This window comes from Colletotrichum phormii (assembly GCF_030913505.1).
Source record: "Colletotrichum phormii strain CBS 102054 chromosome Unknown BDP81scaffold_17, whole genome shotgun sequence".
NCBI lineage: Eukaryota > Fungi > Ascomycota > Sordariomycetes > Glomerellales > Glomerellaceae > Colletotrichum > Colletotrichum phormii.
The window spans coordinates 789,870-809,129 of record NW_026851459.1 but is presented as its reverse complement, the minus strand read 5'-3'; the positions used below and the strand labels follow the sequence as shown (position 1 = coordinate 809,129).

At 55.2% G+C, this 19,260-nt stretch overlaps 6 protein-coding genes across 6 annotated transcripts; 3 read left to right on the top strand and 3 right to left on the bottom strand.

The window, feature by feature from the left end:
• Positions 1-869: 869 nt before the first annotated feature.
• Positions 870-3,470, bottom strand: BDP81DRAFT_70316 (uncharacterized protein). Its single transcript, XM_060596180.1, has 4 exons — positions 3,388-3,470; positions 2,961-3,296; positions 1,174-2,908; positions 870-1,125 (listed from the first exon to the last, which is right to left on the bottom strand). The coding sequence occupies exons 2-4, from the start codon at positions 3,281-3,283 to the stop codon at positions 937-939; spliced, it is 2,247 nt and encodes a 748-aa protein (XP_060442334.1). The 5' UTR covers positions 3,284-3,296; positions 3,388-3,470; the 3' UTR covers positions 870-936.
• BDP81DRAFT_70311 (uncharacterized protein) lies at positions 3,471-4,214 on the bottom strand. The gene is made up of 2 exons (XM_060596179.1): positions 4,044-4,214; positions 3,471-3,994 (listed from the first exon to the last, which is right to left on the bottom strand). Exons 1-2 carry the CDS (start codon positions 4,109-4,111, stop codon positions 3,568-3,570), a joined length of 495 nt encoding a protein of 164 aa, XP_060442333.1. The 5' UTR covers positions 4,112-4,214; the 3' UTR covers positions 3,471-3,567.
• Positions 4,215-4,560: 346 nt separating this feature from the next.
• Positions 4,561-6,761, top strand: BDP81DRAFT_434341 (Alpha/Beta hydrolase protein). The gene has a single exon (XM_060590953.1). The coding sequence runs from the start codon at positions 4,686-4,688 to the stop codon at positions 6,555-6,557; it is 1,872 nt and encodes a 623-aa protein (XP_060442332.1). The 5' UTR covers positions 4,561-4,685; the 3' UTR covers positions 6,558-6,761.
• A 246-nt stretch (positions 6,762-7,007) lies between these two features.
• Positions 7,008-9,534, top strand: BDP81DRAFT_354601 (YL1 nuclear protein-domain-containing protein; the record flags this gene model as incomplete). The annotated part of the gene is made up of 2 exons (XM_060586271.1): positions 7,008-8,069; positions 9,003-9,534. Coding segments are annotated over exons 1-2 (1,398 nt in total), but the record flags the coding sequence as incomplete, so codon positions are not given.
• A 4,068-nt stretch (positions 9,535-13,602) lies between these two features.
• BDP81DRAFT_70266 (uncharacterized protein) lies at positions 13,603-15,129 on the bottom strand. Its single transcript, XM_060596177.1, has 2 exons — positions 14,889-15,129; positions 13,603-14,839 (listed from the first exon to the last, which is right to left on the bottom strand). Exons 1-2 carry the CDS (start codon positions 15,027-15,029, stop codon positions 13,724-13,726), a joined length of 1,257 nt encoding a protein of 418 aa, XP_060442330.1. The 5' UTR covers positions 15,030-15,129; the 3' UTR covers positions 13,603-13,723.
• A 426-nt stretch (positions 15,130-15,555) lies between these two features.
• Positions 15,556-16,325, top strand: BDP81DRAFT_70277 (uncharacterized protein). Its single transcript, XM_060596178.1, has one exon. It carries the CDS (start codon positions 15,651-15,653, stop codon positions 16,242-16,244), a length of 594 nt encoding a protein of 197 aa, XP_060442329.1. The 5' UTR covers positions 15,556-15,650; the 3' UTR covers positions 16,245-16,325.
• Positions 16,326-19,260: the final 2,935 nt, after the last annotated feature.

The following is a 19,260-nucleotide window of genomic DNA, read 5'->3' as shown; positions in this document are numbered from 1 at the left end:
AGCTCCATCCCCCTTTTCAAGCTTCTTAGAATTTATTCTCAAAGGAATACATGGAAAGCAAAAGACGCCCCACGAACTAAAGGAGCAAATAGCGATGATGATTGTAGTGGGAACAGAGACTGAGCAGCAAACTCATTTCGTCACCCAACTTGCCAGTTACGATCATCCGAAGAGACGTGGTTCTTAAGGAGAAGGGTCGTTGTGGAAGCGTATCACGCCTATTACATTATGTAAAGAAAATATGCGCAAAGCGCCGCCGAAGCAGCCACCAAAGATGAAAGTAGAGCTCACACCACCTCACCTGAGAATTCGGTGTGCCATCGCCCAACTGCGAGCGCAGTTCGCAGCCGAGCTCTCGATGTCCCCCGTTTACCACGCGAGCCTCTTGTCGGACGACGACCGCAGGAGGGCAGCCGGCTACCCTACCCAATGGACCGAGGACGCCCCACGCTGCTCGCCGCGACGACTCGGCATAGACGAAAGACACCCGTACCGCTCGCTGGTCATACACGCCGGTGTCCCCTCAACATTACACCACTTCTTCGATCACAGCATGCTCTCTCACTGACTTTGCTTCCACAGAAACTTCACCCAGCCTCATATAGACAGAATCTCTTTTCCATTGTGTAACGTGTGTATGTGTGTACCTATTTGTGTGTATTCGGCCGTCTCTCGAACACGGCCCTCCAAGTCTGAGTATTGCCCCCACTCCCTCTCCCTAGCGGTAGGTACTTCAAGCTCAGGCAGAGCCACTCCCACCCAGAATGGCTGGCCAGGCTTTTGTTTGGAGAGAAGACAGTAGTACAAAAATCAAAACGCCATTGTCCAGTATGCTTACCCATGTCCCACAAGAATCCTACAAATGAGTGCAGCAAGCTTTGTCTAGGCCGTATCTTATCTCTTCACGTTTCTTCTAAACCTCCCCACTTCGTTTCCTCACTTGGACCCCTCAAAGGCCCCCATGTCCTTGAGTGTAGTTGCCAGCCGTCGGTAGTCGCGCAGCAATTCAAGAACCTCGCCAATCTTCAGGTCACCGGGGTTCTGCATCTCCATGAAACGCTTGTTCGGCGGACTGATCTTTGGTGTCTGCTTAGGCGGTAAAGCAGCTGCAATGTCCGGGAAGGCCTACGAGAGTCAGTAAATGGTCTTAATGCTTGTGGTCAGAGTACATACGCTTGCCAGGTCGCCACCGTCAGCTACCTTGGTAGCTATACCATCCTTGGCCATATCCTTGGGTGCTTCCTTCGCCACAATGGGCGTGGATGCGGTCCGGCTCAGACCTCTGATCATGCTCATGCCGGAAAACCTGGAAAAGGAGTTGCCAAAGTTCCTCACTGAGTCAAGAGGGTTGGTTGCGTTTCCAGGAGACGGCGTCGGCAGATCCTTCTCCCCTTCTTTGGCAAAGAGCACCTTCCTGGAGCTATTGACGCTTCGCGAGCTGTCTGCGCTGTGATCTCGACTGACTTTGCGTCCACCGATGAGGTTGAGAACCTTGTCTTCGCGGACCGCAGGTCGGCGAGTAGATTCGGCCTCCTCCGTGCCATGAACTGAGCTGGCACCACTAACAGACCCTTCCTCCTCAGGAGGTGGGGTGCTCATCAGCTTTCGAGCATCATCGAGCGTCTTAGGCACGACGAGTCCCTGGCCTGATTCAGTCGGGGTTCCCTGTGTCTCGCGCAACTTGCCGACCAGGAACTTGTAGCTATCGCCCAAGCTCGTCGAAATCGTCTTTATGTGTTGATCGGCCGTGTTGAGCACGGCATCACTTGCGGCACCAATGGCCTGGGCAGGCGTGTTGACGAGCTCGCTCAGTCTTCTATTCCGAGCTTGAACCGCAGCACGTAGCCCGGCTGATGCTGAAGGCGACGCAGGCGGTCTCGTTGGCGTGGCATTGCCAGAGTCGGTCTCCACCGAAGGATCCGCCGTTACCGTCAGTCCAGGCGGGAACGCTGGGGGGAAAGTCTCAGCCCGCGGAGTGCCCGGCTGGCTCATACCTCTGGCAGGACCTTGGGGTAACTCATCGGCCCTTAGCGTTGACAGATCGACCGTCTCGAGGAAGCTGATGGCTGCTTCCAGGTTCGTCAAGCAGTAAGCAGCCTCGCCCGTCAATTTCGGCTCCCATCTAAAGTGCTGAATAAAGTGCAGGTCGCTAATAACGTTGAGATGTTCAGGAGGAAGCGTGATGAGGGTGAAGATGAGCATAGGCATAATCTCATCTGCAGATGCAGACGGGTGGAATTGCGCGAGAGTCTCGACAATATCCTTGTGTGCTGCTTTCAAGTGATGTACCTTGCCAAGCGGATATCGCTTCTCGTTCATGAGAATCAAGTCTCTTCTGGCCTGCTCAAGCGACTTCTTGATCTCTTCGGCCTTCTCTGCAGCCGCTTCGGGCGTCTGCGATGCATCGTCGCCAAGGTCGATTCCCAGGTCGGCCGGTCCAATGCCGACCAGCGCGAGTGCCGCGGTCTTGGATCGCAGCTTTGAATCCTGCGCTTCGTCTTGGGTGCTCTTGTGGCGATAGATCTTATTGTATATGCCTTCGCATAATCTGCGCTCCACTGCCTCCTCGATGATGCCCCGCTTGGCTTCGATTGCTTTCCGCGCCTTCTTCTTGTTGGCGAGTTCTTCGGCGGTGATCATCTGCTGCTCCGGCTCCGGTTTGGGGAGATTTTTGGGTTTATCCTTGCTTCCGAGGGAAGCCGCCTTGGCTCGAAGCCTGCTAGCTGTGGAGACCTTGGATGACGCGGACGGCGCAGGCGAAGCATCCCGATTATGCCGTGTGATTAGGCTAGAGATGTGTGTGTTGACATGGGTGGAAGCGACTTGGTAGAAATCCTGGAATAATTCAGAGACTTTGTCGATGTTCAAAGGCGCGGGGTGGGTTCTAGAGCTGAGAGACTCGACGAAGCTGTACGAGATCAGTATTTGATGTGAGGCCGAAGGGGGAGGGTGCGCCATACCTGTCGGTCAGACTAACTAGCTCAATTGGAAGCTCACCCAGGTCCACAGAGCCTCTGCCGTCGAATCCGTCGTCGTTGTCTGTTGACGGCCTTCCGGCCGTCTCGAAAGCATCAGGGCCCTCGGTCTCGTCTGCTGGCTTCTGCTGGGCCTTGCTGGCGACGGTCGCAGTCGTCGCCAACGGGTCGGCCGCAGTGCCATTCTGGAATGTTTGAGCTTTCGGGACTCGGAGAGGATCGCTATCTTCGCTCTGGCGAGTGAAGGAAGGCGCACGTATCGTATTGGGACGAGGAGCTGGGGATTTGGAGGGGCCGGTTGACGACATGGTTTCGACGATGCTGGAAGCCATTTCTTCAGTCAGTTTGAGGTCCTGGAGATGAAAAAGAAGGGATTGTCAGGCGCCGACTTGGGGCTGACAAGTAAACGTACCTGATCTGATGTTGTCAAGGCGGCATTAAGTAGTGGAAGCGATCTTGAAACCCGATATCAGAGGAAAGAGATCCCTGGTTGTGGCACGCGGGACAGATTTATGCCATAAATGGAGCAAGAGAACAGGGATAATGGCTCGTAAGATGGCCCAAGATGGCAGCTATGTTTCTATTCGCATCTCTAACAAAATGATGTCAGTGCCGTCGATGGGGTGCACGGGATGCCTTGTGCCAGTGCAAAGCAAAGACGAGGGCGAGGACGGGGGCGAGAGTAATGAGGTTTTGAGGATTGTTGGTCTTTGAGGAGCTTCAGGTTAGGCCGTTGCCATGAAAGGAAGGTAACGCAGGTAACCAACCGAGCATGCCAGCTATGGTCGGTAAGGAAGACAAGGTAGCTCCCGCCATGTCCCCGCTCAAGTTTTATTGGAAGCCCAGGTGTCATATGCAGACGGATCCGACCTTCAGTGCATGCATGTGCTGGGGGGCACGAGGGTGACTGACAGATGTCTTGGCCTAAGGGCCTCAGGGCCTCATAGCCTCTGTACTTCGTACGAATACATAGGTATGTATTCAGTATGGATGCTGTACTTTGGTTACGGTCCTGATTCCTGGATCCTGATCAGTGATAGGCTTGTTTTGGTACCTTGCCCAACGTACCTTATTCCGAAGCATAAATGGTGCCTCGGAATGTCATCAATGTTGGGCGTCTCCTTCCACTGGGCCATGGATGATGGCAGCAACCCGGACGGGTTGCGACGGGATCGTTGAGTAGCCGAAGGTCCGCTGAAGATGCCCCTCGATGGCCCCCCAAAGTGGCGTGGAACGGTGGATGTCAGGCACCAGGCAGCTCCGAATACAGAAGACATGCGCGCTATCTGAGGGGACATTGGTCACATGCTGGTGCGGGTATCCCTGATTGCGCCTTATCAGGGGACATGAGACTATGGGTACCCGCCAAGGGTAATTGTTAAGCCGATTGCAGTCTCGCCCGTACAAAGTTGTAACGCAGATCCGGAGGCGGAGACCTTTTGGCGCATGAAGTGGGTTATCGGGCCTGACCTGTGCACCCTCCGCGAGTCGGAGGCAACGTAAACAGCCGCCAGCGTCGTCCACCTGATGCTGTCATAACTTGGGTGCACGTTGTCTGCGTATTTCAACGTCGGCATCATTGATCCTCTTGTACTCACCTACCTCCACGCGTCACCTTCCGCGAGACCCCAGATCTCGACACTTTCGCTCCTTACTCTTCACCAACCGCTCTACCTGAATGCGCCATTTTTCTTGCGTCTTGAGACAACCATGAGACTCAAACTAGGGCGAGGAGGCCAGTGTAGCTCTACTGGCAGGGTTACGGCACAGCTGCTCTTATCGTTCCTCGCGGTATCACCGACTCTAGCTTCCGTTGGGGAAGTGCCAAACAACGATGAGGCCGTCCTTCAACCAGGGCCACTGCTTCCACCCAGCACCGCACAACCCAACTCGGGCGAGCATGTTTTTACATTACGACACATTTTCCACCATGGCACGTATCGGCATCCTCAGCTGCACCGGCGCAAGGATGTCCGCCACTCCGACGGCGCCGATAACCAGGTCTGGCTGGCGGAGGAGGACGGATACAAGAGGGAAAGGGTGATGCCTTTGAAGGCACAAAGCACGCCTCTCAAGATTGAGCGCATGGTCGACCGTCGGCCGTCTGTCGTCGATCCCATGGTTACCGAAGCTCGTCAGCGCGGCTTTGTCAACATCATGTCGCCATCCGACTGGACCACCGACGAGGTTCCCGGACCCAACATCACAGACAAGGCCACGGTCATCAGCCTTGCCATCATGGCTGCCAACGCATATATCGAAGAGGAGGGCAAGGCGGACTGGGAAGATGTCGGCAGCGGCTACAACAGAAGCGCTGATTTCGGATGGGAAGGCGACGGACTCCGGGGACACATCTGGGCAGACGAGAGCAATTCGACTATTGTTATTGGCCTCAAGGGAACTTCTACAGCCATCTTTGACGGAGAGGGAACCACAACCAACGACAAGGTCAATGACAACCTCTTCTTTAGCTGCTGTTGTGCTCAGCAGGGGCAGTGGACCTGGCATCAAGTGTGCGACTGCGCCACATCCACCTACTCATGCAACAACACCTGCGTCGTGCAGGCGCTCAGGGATGAGCACCGATACTACACGGCGGCCAAGGAACTGTACTCAAACGTTACTGAGTTGTTCCCCGACTCCAACATTTGGCTTTCGGGCCATTCCCTCGGGGGTGCCGTCAGCTCCCTCCTGGGCCTAACCTACGGTATCCCCGTCGTGACCTTTGAGGCCGTGCCAGAGGCCCTCGCTGCTAGCAGACTCGGTTTGCCTGTTCCTCCGGGATACGACCAGATGCTTCACCAGGCTCGCACAGATACGGGCGCTTTCCACTTTGGCCACACGGCAGACCCCATCTACATTGGCACCTGTAATGGCGCTACTGCGACGTGCTCCTTTGCTGGATATGCCATGGAATCGGCTTGCCACTCCGGGCTTGAGTGTGTCTACGACGTTGTGGCCGATAAGGGATGGAGAGTCGGCATTGGAACCCACAAGATCCGATCTGTGATCCACGATGTCATCATGAAGTATGACACGGTTCCAGTTTGCAAGGCTACACCCGAATGTCGCGACTGTGCCAACTGGAAGATGTACGAGAGCAATGGCACCGAATCGACAACGACGTCCAAGTCCTCGACAACATCGAAAACGCGTACTCGAACAGCCACCTGCCAGACGCCGGGCTGGTGGGGTTGCTTGGATGAGACTACGACGACGCCGGTCACGACTACTACTTCTACGTCGACCACGTCCACTTGTAAGACCCCCGGATGGTTTGGATGCAAGGACGAGACAACCACTACCACCACTACTTCGTCTTCAACTACGACTTCAACAACAACGACCACTTGTAAGACACCTGGATGGTTTGGCTGTAATGATAAGACTACGTCGACCACGAGCGCGACTTTGTTCCCTGGCGCGACCCCGTCTCACACCATCACTGCCGCTCCCACGGCTACTCCCACATCAGCGCCCACGAAGGTACCCCCTACGGATCCTCGTTGCAATAAGAGGTACTGGTTCGGATGGTGTAAAGAGTGGACTCAGGCGGGCGAGAGCTGGAGCGAAGAGATGTGAGGTTTGCATAGGTCTGGATTTACCTGTACTTTTGGGTTGAAAGGGATGCGGGAGCATTACATGAATTAGCAGGCGGCGTTTGGTCATCGGAACGGATTACACATAGGAGCTGGCAATGCCAGCCACAGATTAGCAATTACAAGTCATAGGAATCTATGCAAATAAGCTTGACATGTAGAAATCCTCAGGACATCAGATTCTCACGTTCTCTAACGACGATCTCCCTACTTTACGAATACCAACGCCACACAAATGGTGTTAGCCAGTCTCACCATTGGCCTCTGCCCCGGGTGACGGCGCACGGAGGTGACGCCCCCTAAGCCCCACTGAGGGACTCGGGGCCGTTGGTCGCTGCCCGCTGCCCGCTAACTCCCGATTCGCTTGTAGTTGGTACCTTGTCGGGAGGTCCTTGGAAAGTCGAATTGTCAGACGTCACAAGTGCCGCGACGGCCGCTGCATCTACAATTTTTTCCCCCCCCAGAACGCGTCTCCCGCCTTTGCTCTTCAAGCACCATCAACGTCAAAATTCTACCCACGCAACTTATTTTACTCGAACAGGCCGCCGGCTTTGCACGCCGCACCCCTCACAGCGCGGCAGAGATGGGCTAAGGGCCCAAATCGACACTTTCCATTTCGACCGACGCGATGGCTACGACCACAAACGGCACCAAACCTTCATCGCGCGATGAGTCTTCGGACTCTAGCGGCAGCGACAGCGAAAATGAGACCCCGACAGTCGCCACCCCGACGACGGTAGAATGGCTCGCGACCGGTCGATCAAAGCGGTCTACCGCCGGTAACCGCATGAAGTCGATGCTCGCCAACGAAGAACCCGACTCGGACCTCGAACTGCTCTTCGCCGAAGACGACAACGACGAAGGCTTCAGCGACGTCGACGATGCCGGTTCCGACGTGCAGATGGACTCTTCGTCCGACGACGAGGACGACCAGCAACAAGGGGACGACCTGGAGGGAGAAAAGGAGCTCGAGAAGCAGGCCAGGGATAAGAAGCTGGCGTCGCGGAAACGCAAGGCCCAGGAAGCTATCCCGGCCAAGTTCAGAAAAAAGGTCCGCATCGAACAGACCGCCGCGCCCGCGCCGCGACCGAAGAAGAAGTCGGAACGAACGAGTTGGCTGCCCTCGGCGGCTGACATGCCCATCCGCGCCTCGCTCCGCCAGACGACGATGCTTAGCAAAGAGCAGCTGCACCAACAGATGAAGGAACGCGAGGCGAAGCGGTTGAAACAGGTGGCCATCATGGAGAAGAAGGCAAAGAAGCTCGAGGCGTCGAAGAAACCGCCCATGACACAGGCGGAACGGCTGGCTGAGGCGGCCCTCGTGGAGAAGCGCAACGCAAAGTCTTTGAACAGATGGGAGGTGGCCGAAAAAGCGCGAGAAGAAGAGAGGCTTGCGAAGCTCGCCGCGCTCAACAACCGAACACTCAAGGGCCCTGTGGTGACGTACTGGAGCGGCATCGGCGAGTGGGAGCATCATCTGAAGCACGTTGGCAGGGTCGCTGAGGAGGAGAAGCCCGTTCGGAAGAAGAGAGAGAAGAAGGAAAAGGTCGACAAAACGAAGGGCAAGGAGAAGGACCAGAAGGATGGCAAGGAGGACGGCTCAGCGTCGAATGCTTCTGAGCCGACGCTGCCTGCATCGACAACAGAGGCAACAGCAGAGGGGCAACCGAACACAAAACCTAATGCTCCGCCAGTTCCTCCGACGTCAACGGATGTCGAACAACCTCAGCAGAACGATACTCCAAAGGCACCATCGCCATCGCCATCGACGCCCGTCCCGACAGACCCTACACCGACAGTGAAGACGGAAGACCGTCCCCGTGTAATGGCTCCCCCGCCCATTCCTCCACCGCCATCATCGTCACTCGCCATGCCCAAACCCGAAGACAAATCCAGGATGATGGCACCGCCATCAATGCCTCCGCCGCCGACCTTTGGATCCTCGCCCATGGCTCCTCCCCCTATTTCGCCACCTCCGAAGAGTTCGGTGTTGGCAGCTCCAGTGCTTGCGCCGCCTGTTCTCGCCCCTCCCTTGGGCGGCATTCACCTAGCCCAACACACGACGCAGCCAAAGTCCAATGTTCTGGCGCCTCCTAATGCATGCCAGCACAAGTCTCCTCTCTCCATGCCGGCCCCTCCCCCTCCTCCGTCAGCAAGACCGCCGCCGCCGCCTCCCTCACTAGCACCACTCCAGCCGATAAAACCAATCGCTCCGCCCAAACCTCCATCACAACCCGCGGTCGATCCCTCTCCTCCCGCACCGCCTGCGCCACAACCCGCGGTCGATCCCTCTCCTTCCGCACCGCCTGCGCCGCCTGCGCCGGCAGAGGCACCAGCGCCCGAGGAGCCTCCTCCAAGCGAGGTCGCTCGCAACGCCTTTATCCTCCGCAACTTTGACGAAGAGCGTGTGCGTGACAAGACAGTCCAGACCCAGATTCTCTTTGGACGACGGATGGACCGCCTTGCGAAGCCAGCGCCCCGACCAGTATGTGTCATTACCGCCCACCCCGCTCGCTACCGCGACCCTGAGACGGGTTTACCTTATTTCAACGCCTACGCATACCGCGAAATCCAACGCCTCCGCCGCGGCGAGTACAAGTGGAGCAGCCTGCTCGGCGCATGGGTCGGCAGCTGCACATATGCCGCTCGCGGGGTGCCAGAACGGTTCCTCAAGGGAGGTCCGCCAAGACAGCCAAAAAAGAAGGAGGTGGAAAAGGAGGAGGCCAAGGTTACAGAGACAGAGACGGCCAACGGCGCCGTCGGGGAGGGCACCGAGAAGCAGGAACCCAATGATGCCAAGACGACACCGCCCGCTCAGGAGGGAGTGGTGGATGGGCCGACAACCAAGGGGGATGCCGCGACGGTGCCTTCACCGTCACCGTCAGCGGCGCAACCGCAGGCCCAGACGCAGCAGCAGACGCAGCAGCAGACGCAGCAGCAGACGCAGCAGCAGACGCAGCAGCAGACGCAGCAGCAGACGCAGCAGCAGCCGCCGCTGCCGCCAGCCCAGCTGCAAGCGCCGCAACCACCTCCACCAGGCGAAGTTCAAACAACCCAGGACAAGGAAGCGAAGCCGGCCGTCGCCGAGTCCGCCCCACAACCCACCGCCGCTTCGGTCGCGACTGCTGTCTGAGTAAGGACAAACTCTACGGGCGTCCCGCCTGAGTAGTTGAGCAGAAAAAAAAACGTTAACGGGAACGAAAAAGCCATGGCCGTTTGAGGGTTTTTATCGGACGGCTTGCCCTGCGCCCTGAACAATTATAGGCTCCGACCGATCAGATCGGAGAGAGTGGGCCGAAACAAGGCACATACCTACACACATACACATGGGGAGCTCAGAAGGAGGGTAGGAGGGAAAGTCAAAAACATGGGACTGGGCTCACTTTTCGAGGTCCCCGATGTTCACGGGCGTTTGTTAGGCCGTTGCTGTATTGGGTACGGCGTTATATATGGCCTTTTCGTGTGGGATGGGACGGGAATGCTGTATTACTATTGTGACAATACCCGCAGGGCGTTGTGAGGAAGACGACCTGACGTCTCGGAAGTGCTCTGAGAAGAATTGATCAACTGCTTCACTCTCACCTTTGTCTGTGCTGTACGTATTGCGCATTACCGGTCATCGTGGTATGATATTATTCCTGTGTATCACCAATTAGAGATTTGTGACGACCACATTAGAACAAAGGGTCCAGTCCAATGGTATAGAGCAATCTCGTGAACAGTAAAATAGAATTCCGGTACTCCAAGGTACTCCGGGTGAGTCTTTTCGGCCGGGAAAGAAAAGCCCGACGATAAGTCCCCCTCCCCCTTTGTTTCTCCTCCGTGTCCCCAAAGTCTCTTTGAGATTTTCTCCCACATCGTGCGTAATGACACAATTCAATGGTATCAAGGGGCCCTCGGAAGCTGGATGATGAAGCACGAAAGGGGGGGAAGCAGAACGAAAGTAGACCAAACCAGAAGACTGGCCAAGGTAGGATGGGTAGGTGGTACGGCTGCCTGGAGGGCATGAAAAACGTTATTCAAGAACATGTTTGGACGTTGGGGGTGTAGTGGTTGACTTTTTTCACCAGATCTCTTTTTTTTCTCTCGCGCGCGCCGAAAATATTGGGATGGTTTCTTGTTCAGACCAGGGCGCGGTTACGTAGTTACGTATAATCCTACAAGCAGACCACTTACAACGCACAGGCGTATACTACCGTAGTAAAGAGGGAAAAGTCTAATGCGAAGTACAGGTCTCGACTTTTTCTTATGTTTTGGGGGACCTGAGTCGTGATGGGTGCGGGTATGTAGGAACGCATGGTCAGGAAGAGGCCGACAGGTCAGGGGTAGGGAAGTAGTAAAAGATGGGGGGGGAGGTACGAGGAAATGTAACGCCGTAGGACGCAGTAAGGCTCAGAAATCCAATCTGTGGTCGAAAACACCATCAAACGCTGTGTGGGTGGTGGATGGGAGTTGGGGGAGGGATGAAGTTACGTGTGTTGCATTTTGCTACACCACGCCATCCCATGCATCTATCTACGTACTCGCACGCAGACACACCTACCCATACATCCTTTTACACGCGCGCAGTGTAGGAGAGGAGAGTACTATGGTAGCATTGCAGGAAATAAGGCTGTTGACACGGTTCACATCCGACGTTGAGCCTCGTCAAAGCATGCTTCACCCTCTTCCCCTGAACCATTCGACCCCTGAACCTTCACTTTGGCTAAGCCAACCCGTACCATACCACACATACACACAACCATCCCAAGCTTTCGGATTCGATATCGGATTCCCGTCTCCTCCCCCTCCCCACCGTCCGAAGCTTTCATTCGTTCCTCGTAGTCGTACCTGATCTTGCTTCGCGTAGCTTTCTATCTGCAATGTAAGTCGTACGTACGTATACACACATCATCAAGTTTTTTTTTGCGCTCACTAATACATCGTCGTCCCATGATTAACAGTGTTGCGGTCTCAGTAATACCCTCCGTCTTCTTTCTCCCCTTCCCCTCGTCTGAGCCTTCACTCCCACCCATCCTAATCCCAATCCCACAGGTCGCCGATTGGGCATGAAGAATAAGCAACCGCTACAAGTCCTACAATCCACCATCCAGATTTTGAGTCTTTGTGCCTGGTGCCTGGTGCCTGGCTGGTGTGGGCGCATACCTGGATACCTGGATGAATGGGTCTGGATGAGGATGATTTCGCAAATATAGGAACACCCACACCTATACCTCGCTGAAATATTCGCATCTCCTCATCTCCCGTCTTAACTCTTCTTTCGTTTCCGACGTTGACATCACTTGGCGAAGAATATGCCGATGAGAATGAAAGGTACGCTACCTTAGAGAGAGGCCGTTTGAGGGGTCTCGTTGGGTGAATCGGATTGTAATTCAACTGCTTCTTCCTCCATCTCCGACCCCCTCTTTCACACTCACCCTTCCCCTCTCCTCCTACGAGTGAGTCCCCTTGAGCACACACGTGTTAAGACACCATCACCGGAAGACACACAGAGGGGAACGGACCATCGTATCTGAATACATGTCGTCCTTCTCCTCGGGTTTGATCGGGGAAAACACGGCAAGTAGGGCAAGGAGAATACTCACCACGCCGAGTGACAGAAGCCCATGACGACGCTCGCTGGAGACGAAAAGTCCAAGAATCTGCCCGTCAAATGAATGAATAAGACGAAAACGACAAAGAGGAATTTAAAGCTGATATCTTGGAACCATGGGACCCAATCAGAAGGAATATACTTGACTTTACATACATCTCTCCCAGAGTCTTCAACTAGCGAGTAAAAGCCTCGAGATGCCTCGCCTTAGACCCAAGTGCCGGCCAATTTGCGGCCGCTTTCCCAAGGTAAACATCGTGAACAACAAGAAGAGAAAGAAAGTCACGGAAAAAGAGAAGAAGGATAAACGCCCGTCCGTCGGGAACCCAGTCCATTGACCAACTACGCATCGTCGTCATCCTCCTCCTCCTCCTCCTCCTCCTCCTCCTCCTCCTCATTCCACACCGTACCTTATCCCAAGAAGAAAACCCAATGACCTGCATGGCTAAGCTTCTATGATGGTTTGATGAACACATTTCCCCTTTTGGAAGTCTTTTCCCACTGGCTTAAATGCTCATGCTAAGCATCTTTTTCCCGCTTACTCTTGCTCCATCCCCAAGCTCGTCCATCCAACAACCTTCCTCCATCCACACACTCATATCTAGGCACACACGTACTCTTATCTAAGCACACACACCCACATATACACACCCATGCAGGAAAACACACACACAAACTCTTTCTCTCTCTCACATCCCATCCAATCGCAGTAATACCCCATCCAGCTCGTACGAGGCCTCGGCCGAGCCTCACAGCGAACTTCCACCGTCCACCCCTCCGAAGTTCGAACCCTCTGAAACTCCCAGCCGCGGGTGCACAGATGATCGAGTCACTCACGCGGAAAGAAGCTTATTGAGCCCAAGCCTCGAAAAGGAGCCAAGTTTGCTTACTTTCGTAAAAGGCTAAATCTGTCAGTGGCCCCATGCCGTAATTTAACAGCCGGCGGCTTAACCCGGGGCATTGAGAGAACTGACACAACGGTGTCTGTCACTTGACATATGGGGCAGAGAGGGAGAAGGAGTTTCATGCTTCTTGAGTCATTGTAGATGTTTCATTGATCTATCACGATCTCGTTCTTCCTAAACTGGCAACGCTAGTTCGCTTGCATGAGTACCGTTTCCCATCAATGAGCTTGCTTGAATGCAGCCACGACAAATCCGACCCAGATACTCCAAACACCATGGTAATGTGTACCACATTTGCGCCGTTCCCATTTCCCACCTTTTTCCTGTGTGATTTCCGTTCCGTTGCCCCCAAAATTCCTCAAAATGTCCACTCCATAAAGCGCCGTTGGCATGAAAGCCATGAGTGGTAGTAGCTGTAGAAGGGGGAAGGAAAGGGTATATCTCGTCCAGTACTCCGTCCAAAACTCCTATTCCTTGGTAAGTTCGAGCTGGCCAGCCCTGAGCCCCAATGGGGAAGGCTGATGCGATGCCGCCTTTTTGTATAACCTAATATGTAATCCGTCGAGGTGGCCGTGCGTGTGCTAGGCCATCAATATATACGACGGTAGTGCAAAGTCACCGTGTAGTGTGACCCGCGTAGTAGTTGTTTGTTTAGATGCCCTTGCCGCGGATGACATCAACCATCCAGCCCATCTCGTTGACCAAGTCATCGAGGCCGTTATTAGCAGGGGCGGCGACCATGGTGTGGACGCCAGGGTGGACCTTGATTCCGGGAGCCCGGGGCAAGCTGTAGTTCTGCTCCAGAGACGGCTTCCTCGTGCTGGGAAGTGACAGGGGCTGGACAAAGTTGGCGTCGCTCTCGTTGGAGTAGCGATCCTCTTCGGTAGAGTCGTAAAAGGATGGGGTGTCATCCTCGGGAGAGATAGGGCCGATGGAGGAGGCGACGCTGGAGTCAGACGAGAAGGAGAAGCGCGAGGCGGATGGTGCCGTTGCCAGGTCCCTCAGTGCCTTATTGACAGGTAGCGGAGGAAGAGGCGAGTACTTCTTCTCGCGAGTGAGAAACCTCGGTGCGTGCACTACCGGCAGGGTGCTGTCAGAGTGAGAGCGCTGGAAGGGCGGTGGTGACAGGCTGGTAGTGTAGGGGTTGATCTCGTAGGCCGAGTTGGCAAAGTTCTCATCATCATCTCCCTCCTCGGCGATATCGTCGGGGATGGCGACAGGCGGACGCCCAAAGGCGCTGGAGGAAGCGCTGGCGAAGGGATTCTCATCGGAAAGGAATCGCCTCAGGGACTCTGGGGAAAGGTCGCGAGTGCGGCTTCCTTCTGATGAACCTGGGCTTCTGTTGTCGTCCGAAGAAGACCCAGAGTACGGTGAAAGAGGGCGGTCCTCATCGTCGGGTTGACGACCGCGTTCAGCAAGCCGGCTGGTAGATGGCTTCCTGTTGAACATGCGACGCCAAGATGGCGGAGGAGACGTAGAGCCGGTGCGGGAAATGGCTCTGGTAGGTTGTGCGGCCGGTGCGGAGCCCAGTCTGCGGATTTGACCGCCAGGCACTGGTGGCGGTGGCCTAGGCGTAATGAACTTGTCTTCGGGGTTCATGGTCTTCTGTTCACCAGGGCGGAGCGAGCCCAAGGATGCGCTTCTCTTCCGCTCGGCCACCTCGGTAGGGACATCCAGAGTGTTGACAGTCTGTCCAGGAAGGTAAGGACAGTTGGTAGTGGTAGGCAGTGCCGGGTTGTGCGACTCTTGCGTTCCATCAATCTCGTACTGAGACGTGTTAGTGCCCAGATCGCCCTAGCGTCGCCAAATAACCTACATAGTAGTAGTAAGTGTTTCCCATCTTCAGGCCGCCGTTGCGCTTCGTATCCCTCGCACCCAAGTCGTCGTCGAGAACAATGTCCTTGAAGGTGTGGCATCCGCGCCATTGGCCGCGATCTCGTCGGATATCTCGTTCCATGATGTATGGTTTGGTGAAGTTGTCCCAGGAGCCGACCAAGTGTACTGATCTTACAGTCGGGTGAGTCTGACTACATAGTCGTGATGGTCAGCAAAGTGAAAGGAGGGGCTTCTTCTGGTACTATATATCAAGAGCAAGTGAAAAGGTGTGAAGCGTATGATGCGAAGCCAAGACACCAGCCACTGGGCTTGCGCCGAGCATCAGACCTGGTCCCCCTGTCTTCTCCCAGGAGCGGAAGAGGTGCCGATCTCCGTCGGCGACGCTTTTTGGCTTTGCAAGATGTTTGACGGAGTTCTCGGAAGGTTGCCGCTGAGAAGCTGGTAATGGCAGGTGAAAAGGTGTGAGGGGAGGAACGGGCGCAGGCCAGGGCCGGGGAGGTAGGGCATAGCATAACCCGATATAAACTTTTCCATCCGACAATGTTCGAAGCATGAGCCCAAGCACACGGTTAAGCAGAAGCAAACAACCTTCGGCGCCGGTCCCCGACTGCTTTCCCCGACCCTTTGGGGAAGCCGAAGAGATGTGTGTGAATGCTAAACGAGGAGAGGCAGCGAACTTTCGCAGGCCTTGTGCTTCACTCGGCCGTTCTTGGATTTGTGCAGGAGTCATGTATAAGGCGTGATGGGACGAGGGGATCAAGGCTATTGGCCAGACATACAAATTATGCGAGTTCGAACGAGAGGACGATCGATCTTACGAGCTTGGAGCGAAAGCGACGCCAAAGTTTCGACCAGCGAACGGGAGAAGAAAACGAAAGCGACCAGAACGAGCAGACCAAATTGGTTCCAAAGAATTAAGATAAAAAACCACTCACAGCATGAACGTAAAGAGCGTCGTTGTAGGGTCCATGATGGGAAGCTAGAAAAAAGGCGAAAGCCCGAGTCAAATAGGGTCGCGGGGTGTAAGTCTCAATTGATGGAATGTTTGTCCCGCTGCGCCGCGTATGTTGGTACGGGTAAAGCTGGGGAGGCTTGGAGCTGCACGTTGGCCCGGCCGGCGTGGTGTAAGTCGACTTGGCCCGCGTTGGTTGGGATACCACAGTCTAATTCGATATCAATGAAACGCCAGGAGCAGTCCCATTCTGTCTGGATAGACGCAGAGCAGCACCGGGTTGAGGACAGGCGAGTCAGATTTGAAATTGAGGGACAGGGTGGGCGGCCAATGGAGGGGACCGGATGCGCGAGGAAGCGCCGTGTTGGTGATCTGGAAGGGTGAAGTCGATCGCTGACTGGCGAGCGCTTAGAGAAACAAGCGGACGGGACCTGGGCATGCAGAGCAAAGACGGCAAAGCAGGTACGGTTTCTAGGTTTGGAAACAGGCGAGGTAACGGAGGAATTGTAAATGTCCAGATGGGGTGTTAGAGGTTGAGATGGTCGTCAGGTACCCCGTCTCGAGTAGGTTGGTGGTTTGGGTTTGGAGCCTTTGGGGGACCGGTTTGTGGGAGGACGGAGTACGGTGTACGGAGTACGGACAGGTACGGGATAGTTGTCGAGGAAGTTTCTTTCGAGGTTGCTCTGTAATAAATATGAACCTCGGACGGAAACGGGGGCACGTCTCACGAGCCTTGGACGGAGTTGGACCCAGGATTTTGTAAGCTGAAGCAGTAGCGCGGGTGAGAGAATAATTAGACGGTCGTAGCAGAGATCCTCAGCAGGCCGGTTTGACCAGTGGAAGAGTGACGGGCAAGCCAGGGTCTCCCAGTCTATTTGAAGGGCCCCTCGACGGGCACTAGCGAAAGACAAGAGCTGAAGGAGAAGCGTGGTGGACTCGTGTGGATTACCGAATGGTCCTTCTTCTCGATCTGGCGACGCTTTGAGCGCCCGCAAGCCCCCTTCTGCCTCTGGTAATTCCGTGAGACCCGCGCAAGACCCCGGTCGGAGGAGGCGTCGATGGTGAAGGTAGTTGGACCAGATTGGGAAGAGATGGGGCGGCGACAGCGGCGTTGGGCGACGCAGCCAGCAAAATCGTGGCTTTCAAACTTGGTACAGAAGTCAACGGGCCTTTCCTGACGCAGTTGGTAGTGTGGTAGAGGCTGCTGAAAAGCCCGAGGCCTGAATGGCGAAGGCGACTGAGTATCCGTAGAGCAGACTGATGCGCAGTAACAGTTCATGCAGCGCGCTACTGTGTCCAGGGCTAGCAAAGGCTCGACAGGCCATGTGGGTTGAGCTTGACTCCTTGTTCGAGGTTGAGTGCCGGGTGCAGGAGCAGGGGGATGTTGCCGTGCGGGAGGATCTATTGGACGGTGTTCTTTAATTAAGGTCCGTTATTGTAAGGTACCGTGCAGTGGGGATTGGCTGCAAAGCTGCGAGGAAATAACCTTGAAGGTGACTTTGGACTGGAGCCCTGGAGCCCTGAAGGCCGATTTGATCAAGGTGACGTTGGGTCCGTCTCAGAACCGCAAGCAGAGAAAGACGGCGGTTGGCTGTTGGTTCGTGGCGTAGCCAGGTGTTGGTTTGGGTATTTTGGTATCTCTCTATTTGCGGCGCAAGGTGACAAGGTGAAGTTGAGCCTTCAGACTTGAGGCGGCCGAAAGATGGCCAAGCCATTTGCATTCGAGACGGCTGACGGCTCAAGGTCAGAGAAGAGAGAGCTCTGTGTACCTACCTGTATGAATACTGCGTAAAATTATGCGCGTGCGTGCGACACCGTTCTGTACCTGCAGGATGCAGCCAGGAGACCGTCAGAGCGAAGCACCTTGCGTGCGCCTTTCTTGCCTCGAAATGTCGACCGTGACAAGCAGACGGAAAGACGGAAAGAACATGGTCATCCGTTCTTGTCGCAGCTGGCGCATTCGTCTTCCCCTTTGAGAAAGAACCATCGCGGAGCGTCAGTCATCCTGTAAAAGTCGGTAAGCAGCTTCCTACGTATCCGTACAGGAAGTAGGTGGGTAGGTGGGCACACCTTCCTTCCACCTCTTCTCTACAAGAGAGAAGGCAGGTACGGCACGACCGTGGTGATGCCAGTTTGGGTTTGTGTTTCGTGTATTCCTTCCTCCCAAATCCCCCGTGTCTATTCCCGACCATACCACTCGTTACAAGGAACCTACTGGCCAGTCACTCAGTCCTCTCCTTCCACGACAACGCTCAACGGGTGAACCGTGACAGCCCGGGGGCCAATCAGTCTCGGTCTCCCGGTACCGTGGACGGCGAGGGAGCCCAACGCCGACCTCCGTCGGCCTCTTGACGCAGGAGCCCAAGACCGCGCCCTCCTTGTTCGTCGCCCGTCGCAACCTGCCGTTATCCGATTTGATATATGTTATATTCCGTACTGGAAGCACAGATTCCATACCAAAAGATGGTGCAGGGAGGAGTGCCGCGGGCGATCGAACACTACACATTCGTCAGCAGCCACGGCACGCAGATCTCGATCGATCAAATTGGCTGTATCCGCATGTACCCCAGGCAATACCTGGTTTCGTTGCCAAGGCTTCCCGACCCCAGATGTACCTCTCACTTACATTGGACGAAGCCCACTCCTACACTGCTACTTCATAAGTGACCTCACTCCACAGCACACCACACGATACTCCGTACAAACACAGCACGCCGTCGTGGAATCTCCGCGACATCCGTACTGCATTTTTCAGCATGAAAAGCAAGCCTCACATGATGCCACGACCACAACAACTCTCCCAAGTGACGTGCCTGTCATTCAATCGTCTCCCGGGCCTCATTGTCAGGCCGTCTCTCTTGTGGTATCGCCGACGTGGCTGCCCCAGCTAACCAGCACCTGATTAACATGATCCAAGTTGACACCAGTCTAGGCATGATCCCAAGGGCCCAATACCACCTCAACCCGGACACATAGCAACGCAGCAACGCAGCAACCCAGGACAATCGCATTGTCCGTTGCCCCGATGCAGGGTCCCATTCGGCGTCATACCTCGATTACCGTCCGTCACGATTTGCAATTCACGGCCGACTGGTTTCGTTGGAATTGCCATTCCCATCCGAGTCCAGCTGCCTTTGACCGCCAATGTCTCACTCTCTCACAGATGACCGGCTTACAGGTAGCATCCTGCGGCTTGGTGCCAATAGCTTGTTGGCGTTCCCGGCCTTAGTCGCTTCCGTCGCAACTGAATACACTCAGGCTAGGTCAACGGGCATGGCCATCAGTTCTCGACCATCGAGATGAATCGGGAACCCGCCAATCCAGATCGGACCTGCGCCGAACTGGAGTCCGTCGACGGAACATCACTACCCACTCCACCACCGACGATACTACAGACCGG